The 9,985-nt window shown below is 37.8% G+C and overlaps 1 protein-coding gene across 1 annotated transcript; it reads right to left on the reverse strand.

Moving 5' to 3' along the window:
* Positions 1-5,135: 5,135 nt before the first annotated feature.
* On the reverse strand, positions 5,136-9,667 carry HINT3 (histidine triad nucleotide binding protein 3; the record flags this gene model as incomplete). The annotated part of the gene is made up of 4 exons (XM_010078323.1): positions 5,136-5,183; positions 7,192-7,318; positions 8,139-8,208; positions 9,550-9,667. Coding segments are annotated over 4 exons (363 nt in total), but the record flags the coding sequence as incomplete, so codon positions are not given.
* Positions 9,668-9,985: the final 318 nt, after the last annotated feature.

Consider the following 9,985-nt stretch of genomic DNA (forward strand, 5'->3'; position numbering starts at 1 on the left):
CACCAAGAAAACTGTATAATTAGAAATATAAAATTCTATTTTTTTACCAGTGCAAATAAAAGCTTCTGTGTGGTGTTAACTACACTGCTCAGTGGGTCTTTCAAGTATTATATTCTCCTGCCTCAAAAGAATATTGAAATTTAATATAAATTATGAACTTGATAAGAGTGATAGATTATTTTACACTATTTATATAAAAGAATGTTTTTTGCAAAAAGCCTAAAAGAATGGGTTTTTGTTTTGGCATTTTCATCCAGTGGGGACTGGCATGAAAATAAGCCTTTTGCCTGGGCAAATAAAAATACGGATTTCATTATCCTTCTGCCTCCTTTTCCTAGTGAAAAGACAGTGAAAATAGAAAAAAGGGAAGAAATTAATGTGCCGAAATAAGTATATCTAGGGGATGACAGGGGACCCAGGTGCAGGTAGAGCATGGAGGAGGAAACAAAGGGTGGGTTTTATTCACCACATAATTTTACCATGTTGGAAACAGCAGTATGTGCTGCACCAGGCACTGCTGGTGTGTATTCCCATAGCTCTCAAACCCACTCCTCCTTCCTAAACAAATTAGCCTTGCAGCTGAAAACAAGGCATATAATTTGTGATCTTAAGACATTTAAAATACTTAGTTTTTTTGAATAGCATTTCCTGACAAAATGACATGAGGACACCTCAGTGGATTTCAGCTCCCATTAGATAAAGCCTATACGTACATCTTTATTTCAAAACGAATCAAACTGTTTATAATATAGCTATGGATTGCAATTTGTTTAACAATTTTGCAATCCAGTGAGTTCTGCTGTAGCACTAGTTCATAGCTTGCAGGAAGCAGTCCAGCCCATGCAGACTTACTAGTTCTCAACTGAGTCTAGCTTAGGTAATTAAATGACAGGAATCTAGGCTTTCACTGCTATGTAAGGAGTTAGTGTTAGATGCTTATATGGCCTCTGCTGCACTCTCTCCTACTGCTGGTTGGTTTGAATATCACTTTAGTACGTCTACAAGAGCTTTAAGCACACCTGTGATCAAAATAGAAGCAGAGTAAGCCCTAATGAAATGGTTTTACTAATTTTGTAAATGACTAGAAAAAGCTTGCCTTATCATTATATTTTGAATAAAACCAAGGATGATTATTTAAAAAAAATGATTATTTATAGAGAGATGGGGTTTTTTAAGCAATTATAGGGCTGAATTTCCTACCTGCCAGGTTTAGGTGAGAATTCCCTAAAGAGAGACTGAGATCTTTCTATGTGCCCATGCAATAGTAATGAACACCAAAGAGGTTGTCAAACTGGCTCAGCACACAGGTTGACAAATGCAATCTCCTGCTTCCAGCAATAGCCAGTATTTCAAAAGAAGTCTAAAAGAGGGATAATACTATTGGTCAGTTTGTCCACTGGTACACTCCAGAATAAAAAATTACTCCTGAAGCCTGTATAGTCAGGAGTGCTTCATATCTGATGGACATGATTCAATTTAGCTGCTAGTTTACACATTTTACAAAATTCTGCTTCCTCATCTCTGATGTGGAAATTAGTTTAGCATCTACAGATGTAACAGCAATTTAAACTTTTCAGCAGGTAACTTTTTTTTGCAACAGGCAAAAAAAGTTGGAGTAAATGGAACAGAATTTATTAAATTATTTTTGCAAGAATTGTAGTATATGAGGGTTTTTAGTATTACAGATTATTTGGAGTAGTAAGTAAACTCTGGCCTTCTAAAAGGTGTTCTTGCCTTACTAAGTAACTTTCAGCTCTTCAAATTTCTCCTAAACTTCACTTCTTTATGGAAAGCTTCCTCAGCAGTCTTTCCTCTTCTTCTACTTAGAGCCTGTGAATTCTGCATCTGTTTTGAACTGTACATTGTATAGGGATTATCTGTATTTTGTCTTGTCAAACACTGAAAGCACTTTCAGCAGTTCAATAAACATTGCACATCAGTTTGAAATGACAGAAAGTGAGTTTTTATGGATCATTTTATTGTTTCCAAGTTTGTCAAATTTAATATGCAATTTTCACTGTTTTGCTCACATTTTTATGCTTTTATTTACAATTCATACTTAAGAAGTCTTCAGAATAGCTTGACAAGCTATTACCAATTTAATCCCATTGGAAATGCTGTCCGTAGTCAAAACACAAACTTGGTCTTTATTGTGCATTTCACAGCATTGTATGTATATGTTTCATCCTTTCAGAGCGGGCAGTACGTACTTCAGCATAAAAGTGTCATTCTCTGGGTTCGCACTAGGTTGGGAGTTTATGTAGAACAATAGAGCAAAAGAGTACAAATAAAGCTTTGTCATGCCTAAGCACATAGTCAAAAAAGCAGCTTTTCTCAGGACTGCTAATACTGGATCAAAGAACAACAGAGCCAGGGGCAGTGAGTAAGCAACTTCCCTTTGCTTCTCCAGGCTCTTAGAGAGTACAAGCTGATGAGTTCACTCTCCAAGAGTATTTTATTGATCTTTGCTCACTGGAAGGCTCTATAGATTATTTTGAAAGTTTTAAAATGATGCTATAATGCTGCTGTAGAAGAGAGCGACATAGTTAATGAGGTCTGCCCACCACTTCTTCCGGGGGTTAGCCAGTAATTCTGAAACACATTCAAAGCATTAGGATAGGCTCTTCAGAAAAAATTTCTTCACCCAATTAAAAAAATCAGCCACTGAGTCCAAGAACGCTTGTCAGTACAGAAAGAAAATGGAACACTGTTCTATGCTCAAAACCACTAATGAGATACTGAGCATTCATCTCAGTAATTAACGTGGCTGGTTCAATGCTTTGTTTTGTGATCTGGTTTGAGGCCTGTCTGCTGCTGTCAGAGACAAATTGAATTCCCCATCTTGCTCATCAGCAAAAGTTTGGAAACTAGATTATATCCTGGTTTTTACCTTTCCAGCCTTACCATCATTAGTGGGACCCTTCTCAAATGTAAGATACAAAAGTTGACCTTTGTGCTTCTGTGTACATTTGAAAACATACTGGCTCTGGCTGGGATGGAGATGATTTTCTTCAGAGCAGCCCAGAAGGTGCCATGTTTTGGGTTTGTGAGTGTAACAGTGTTGATGACAGACCAGTGTTCTGGCCATTGCTGAGCAGTGCTTGCACAACACCAAGGCCTTCTGTTTCCTGCTCTGCCCTTCCAGTGGGCAAAAAGCTGGGAGGGGGCAGAACCTGCACAAATTGACCAGCAGGGATAGTCCATGCCTTGTGATGTCATGCTCAGCAACATAATCTGACGAGAGGGTTTTGGTTTTTTTGGGGGGCACAGCCATTGATACTGGCCTGCTTGTGGAAGATCATGAGTGATTACCTTTGCATCACGTGCCTTGTTTTTTTCTCTTCCTCTTTTTATTAAACTGGCTTATCTCAAGCCATGAGTTTTCTCTTTTGCTCCTCCTATTCTCTCTCCCATCCTGCTGGAGTCAGGGATGCAGAGCAAGCAAAGGACTATCCAGGGTCAACCCCACAATCACCTATTCCATGGCACTGGAAGATGATTTCAAGATTAGCATTTATTCTGTTTATTAATCCTTTTTGACAACAGTTCATGTTGATACTTTAAATATTACATGTCACAATTAAGTACAGTTACATAAACTAATTACAAATCAAAACACATACACATAACTCTTGAAAGATCTTAATGTTCAGATATTTCACAAAGCTAGGAGCCAGCTCAAACCTCCTAATCTATTGCACAGAAGTAGTCAAAGTTCAGTGGCTTTTATTTCACACTCTTCCTAACTAATGTTACAAATTAAAACCCTAAAGGGCTGCAAATGACATGTAAGTGCCCCCTAATAAAAAGACATTAGGAATAAGGTCTTACAGAAAAGAGAGGTGTAAACTCTTCTGGTAGAAAACATTGTTTTTCAGAAGGGTGTGAATTTTCTGAAGTATTATGTATAGTTTACTGTAAGAATATGACAATACATTGTACCACTAAGGCAACAGGTGCTGGATCAGTGGAAAACACTGAGAAGATTATCTTCAGGGAAGCTTGCAGGTGCAAGACACCATCATCACCTCAGCTGCATCTAAATGCATCAGCCAAGGACAGCTGATTAGTTAGGCACCAAGAGATACGTTCTGCGAACGAAGAAAATCCACACCATGTTTTCTGCAGTTTTAACTTTCCAAACCATCTGCCTTAATATGGTATCAAAAAACACAGTGGTATCATTACTGATTAGAGTCATACAGCAAAGGCGAATGCTCAGCAGGTTCCTCAAGCAACTCAACATGTTCCAATTTTGGGCTGAGTCCCTGCTGCTCCAAATTCAAATCACATTGCTATTATGCAAGCCTGACACATACTTACCGCACTAAAGATCTGTTTCTCTTATGACTTCATTTAGAAATCACACTTAGCCAAGGCATTAGTAATCTCCAAGGGCCTTCCAGTGAGAACAATATCAGAACCATCTAAAAATGTGGATTTTTTTTTTCCTACCATCCTGCAGAAGAGTGGTATATTAAATCAATTCCTCTGAACTCTTCACATTTTTTGTAAACATACAGAAACTATTTTAAAATATTGTGCACACAAGAGGGAAACAACCTTTAAGTCCAACAGACAACCACTTACACATACATTTAAACTAGATTTTATGTTATGTAGCATTATCAAATCTTGGGTACCTACTGTATTAACATTTACTATGTCACTGTCATGCAAATAAGACAGGTAATATATTAAAGTGGTTTAGCACCAGAAAGTTGGTAGTGTACTTTCAGCAATGTACCTACTAGTAACTAGGCATAAGTAATATATCGTACAAACACAGATGGAAACTTAAAATTGCAATACATTCTGCTGCTATACCCTGCCTTTTACTAGGAAAAGTTTTCTGCATGTTTGCATATGTGTGTGTATGTATTATGTATATATATATATACACAAATATAAAATTATAATTAAATACATCACATTATTTTTAGAGAAGTATACAGACTGAAGTATCCAAATGGAAGAATTAGGGTGGCAGCTACAAATCCTGTGTGTATTTCCTCATAAGGAAGTAAAGCTTTTTTTATCCTGGTATATTATTGGCAACATCAAACTGTGCAACCTTAAATCAGAGTTCAAAGAGAAAGAACAAACTGTCTAGCAATACAAGGCTAAGAGCGCTTTCAGCTGGCAGCATTTTCAGTTTGCAGTCGCTCAATCAGTTGCTCAGCCTATGAAAGAAGAGAAAGCAATGCATTAACTACACCGCCAACCTTCAGTTTACTGAAAATTCCATTGTAAAAACAGTGACACTGACAGAGCATTTACTTTCCATTTTTACAGACAAACCATACAACAGAAGAAGAATACCGTGACTGCTTTGAACAGCAGACTCTTTCTCACGGTTTTCGTCAAACTCCCATTAGGTGATGAGACAAGGAAACAGAACCTATGAAAGTCAGAGGATGTTTGAGTAAATAAATAGCAGATAGAGCAGTGTGGTTTTAAAGACCTCAGAAGACAGCAGTGCTCAGAACAACCAAGCTGTCAGACTTGAATTCTTTGGGAGACTCTCAAGAATGGCGTGTTGTGGTCTCTCATCACCCAATTTGCTGCACACCAGCCACACACGTTGCTGAGGGATGGAGTGCATTGACGTACGTGGTTCATGTCACGAGATATACATCCATTTGGTTATGTCACTATGCTCACACGTACTTTTTCTCATCATATGGCTTTGCATCCAGTGCATAACCGGGACAGCTGTATTTTGTGTATGTAACAGCACCAGCCCGTGGGGCCCTCAGAAAGGCTCAGGGCAGAAGGAAGTCTGCCAACGCTGTTCTAGCTGGCCAGGCTGGGCACATGGAGGCTAACATGAGCACTTCTGAAACAAATCAGTTTACTGTCGGCCTTTCTTTTGCCAGTCCTACTGAATTAGTTCTTTAATTTGAACTAGCGCTTGAGGTTTTATTAAGATCTCCAAAGGAATGTTAAAAGGTGAAAAGCTTACATTTGGCATGTTTCATAGACACACAGTAAAAAAGCAATCAGTTACTTAGGGTAGGAACAACTTAACAGGACTCAAGTAGCTCTCACAGTTTCTTTGCAAATCATAGAATCATAAAGGTTGGAAAAGACCTCAAGGATCATCCAAGTCCAACCGTCAACCCAATAAAGCTAGATAAAGCATGGAACAACTGAAAATGAAGTTATCTGAATCTTGGTTTACATTCTTAAGCAAGTATCGCATTCAAGCCATTATAATTTAAAAAACAAAACAAGACTCAAAACCAACTCAAGAACATTTTCCAACTTGACAACAGTGCAAGGTATCTTTTGAAGTGCATCCATATTGGATAACCAAACTTGGTACTGATCTCTCTGAGCTAATCCAAGATAGCAAGCAGTAGAACTACACAGCTACACTTATTTGAGGGCCAAATATCTGTTTAACTCTGTAACACACAGCAGAGACACATCTGCTTTTTTCAAGCTAGGTGAGATCTCCAGCCAGGTACCACTGTGAAGAAGCTGAGTTTCTTCTCTTTAAGTAAGAGGCGCTCTGTACTCTTTAGATGAGACAGACGCTTTTCAGCATTTTGGTTTTGGGGCTGTGCAATGACACCAGGATACATTGCAAGGACAGGTTCTTGCGTCAAAGCAGTGGGAGTAAGCTTCAGTCCTCAAGAGAGATATTTTCAATCAGTGATTTAGTCAGTGCCAATTCAATCTCATTGCTTATCTCTACTGAAGTAAATCAGGACAAACAATGTTTTTGCAAGGAGACCCTTGTTTTAGTCTAAAGATGACAAGATGAGAAAAACCATGTGAACTGATAAAAGCAATCACTAGGTGGACCTGTTTTTCACCTAACTGGATGAACCAGGGTATGTACAATACAGTCCATCACATTTGAATATATCCTTTTAAATTAAAGAATAAATAAAGTGTCCTCAGAAGCACTCACATTAACCTAAGCTACACATTAGATCATAAACTACTGTATCATTTGCTGTTAATGTTATTAGCACAGCATTTCTCTTAATAAGCATAAACATTAGGGTTTTTATACCATTATATTTTATCAAAAAGTTAATGCAAAATAGACACAACTAATATTTACAGTAATTACAAAAATAATTGCTCAAAGAATTTTTGGACATAGTTAAATGTTAGAAAGACATTTTCAGCTTGCAATTGAAAACCTACCAAAAAGCTCATCTGCATTACACTTACCGTGATAAACCAGTAGGAATTGATTCTGTATATGAGTCTGGATAAGAATCCCAGCTGACTGGCTGGGGCCAGGACGTGAAGATGCAAGTGGGATATTGAGCAAAATGGGGGCCAGTGAAAACCCATTCTTCAGAAAAGGAAAAAAGTGGAAAAAAAAAATGGTGATGTTAATTCAGGAAGAAGAGGAACATCACAAGTTACTTAACATGATCAACTGAATTAACAACTCATTGTGTTTTCCTTGTACATAAAGGCAGGAATAAAAATATGCCCCTTCCTTTCATTATGCTCTCAGGGAACCTTTTCAAAACTCCATCAACCTCTTCTTTCACATCGCTGTATTTAAGATACATTTTGTTAAAAAGGCAGATTTAAAAAATAAAATGTATCTTAAAGGTATCATATCTAGTTTTCAGCTGGAAAGCCAACTGTCACTAGATGAAAGTAGTTTCTACCTATTTTAATAATGAAAGCCCAGGTCCCTATACTCTACACTATTTAAATTATGTTACCATTTACTTTGGCTGTCAAACGCTAAGGGTGCAGCACTGAAATCAAATTAATGCAGCTGCAACTGAAACACAATGCAGTGACCTGCTTGACTAGGACAAAGTTTACCACTCTTCTAGAATCTAATAATCTGAAAATAAATCTTTCAGCACGTAATTAAAGAGCAGCCTTTTAGATAAGTTGTTTGAAGTGCCCTCCCTATCCCAAGAGACAATCAAGAAAGAATCTCAGAGTTGGAATACAATCTGCGCTGGAAATTCATCAGGAATAAAGGGTTTATATTCAATGCCAGCATATTCTAGTTGAGAAGTCATGCAGTAGGTGAATGCAGACCCAATTTTTTCAATAAATCACACTGCAGTTGTTGCCTCCATCTCTAAAACAGCATTCTGAAAAGTAAAAAAACATAATAAACACAGAAGGTTTCCATTACATACCTTACATCATTCAAGTCATTAAAATTATTTCTCTGGAGGACAGCTTTTCCAACTTCCATCATTTTCTTCACTATTAAGCACAAATAAATTTAATTTAATGTTTAAGTATTAATTGTCTTTAAGTAATTTTTAAAAGTTAATATACTTCAAAATATTAACTTCAACCAACTGATTACACTGAGATCACAAACATAGGTTTTTCAAAATATTAATACTGTAACTCCTCAGAGGTTGTAAGACAGTGTTGTGCAATGACTGACATGAAGATTGCCACTGTTCCTGACTTCCACACTAACGATGCTTTTAAGTGCGGTACTATTCTAAGAACTTTGGCCAAGGCCATGATATCACCAAACTCTTACAAAAAAAACAACGAATACTGACTGGTCAGAATGACGACGTTTACACTAATTCCGCTGTTCCATCCCTACATAGCTACAGGACTTTGATCTCTAGGTCCTGTGCAGCCTGGCACGAGTTAGGAAGTTTCAGAGATGGTGCACAAAGCTGAATTAAAATAAAACTCTCAGTCCTACTTATTACTAGGACGAAGTTTCATTACCGTATCACTGAAAAAAGAGCAATCCTAATAACAAAAAAATCAAGGCAAAAATCCAATGACTTGTCTTGAAGCCAAACACATATGGAAGTTGTTTCTGGAGAAAACTACCCTACGTTTAGAACAGAAAAACAGTTTTGCAAGATTTGCAACACGCAACTATAGGTCTTTTCTTGCATCACCTGTAAATTTCCCTAAGGTGGAATATCTTCATGCATGTAGGGTTCTAGTTTCTTCTGTTACTCAACTCACTTAGCTAGGCATTACTTGTGAAACAAATTTCAGGACAATGTTTTCTTAAGGAAAAAAATCCAAACCTATCAACAATAACTCATAGCTTCAATTTTTTAGAATGTTATCTTTTCAAAATTATTGCAATTTATTAGAACACAATTTCCCCCCTTTCTTCTTTCACACCCTTTTTTCCTAAGAAATAACGTAGCACTTATTTTAAAATATATATTTTATAAAATTCTTCTATAATTTCTCATATAACTTTAAATCACATATGTATCTAAGAATATGCAATGAAGCTGCACATAAACACTTTAAAAATAAAATTACAGTTCCAACTAAGTGCAGAGGCATCTATACTCCATGCAAACAGAAGAAATTTCATGCACTAGTGCAATGTTTTTCTAGAACTGCACAAAAAAATGTGCTATTCTAGAACAGCTCACGGCAGCTCCCAGGAAGGGCAAGTCCCTACCTACACTCACTCGCACCACCTGCTTCCATGTTTATACATCCGCAACCAAACAGTGCTCAAAGGTGTAATTTACTTAACAACACAATATTTATGGCCTTGTAAAATTATTTTCCTTTAGATCAAAGGCATACTTACAGCCTTACCTACAGGTATGTGCTCTGGCTTTAGTGTTTTGCAGTTTCCCATGTGCTCCACCGGCACCACCAGATAGTGGTGGGGGGCTCCGGGCCGGATATCTCTAAAGCAAACAAGGTCTTCATACTAAAAAAGGATGAAAACATATTAAATCGGTTAGGACGAGGATATTGGCAGAGAGCCCATCTTCCCCATATCAATGTGATACTTAACGTCATATTTGAAGTAACTACTAAAAAATCTTAAGAGATTTTTGGAGCCAGCCTACAGAAAGACCTGTAAGCACGATCTGTGTCCTCAGGTGACCTTCTGCAGTCAGGATGCCTCGGGCTCCGCCTCACGGTTCCCACCTGTGCCAGCACTGAAGGACGCAACGTCTCCTCCCCTCTGATCGACGTCCCGCTCCTGCCCACCGACCCTCTCGACACCCCGGCCCCGACAAAC

Source organism: Pterocles gutturalis, unplaced genomic scaffold, assembly GCF_000699245.1.
Source record: "Pterocles gutturalis isolate BGI_N339 unplaced genomic scaffold, ASM69924v1 scaffold47018, whole genome shotgun sequence".
NCBI classification, from domain to species: domain Eukaryota; kingdom Metazoa; phylum Chordata; class Aves; order Pterocliformes; family Pteroclidae; genus Pterocles; species Pterocles gutturalis.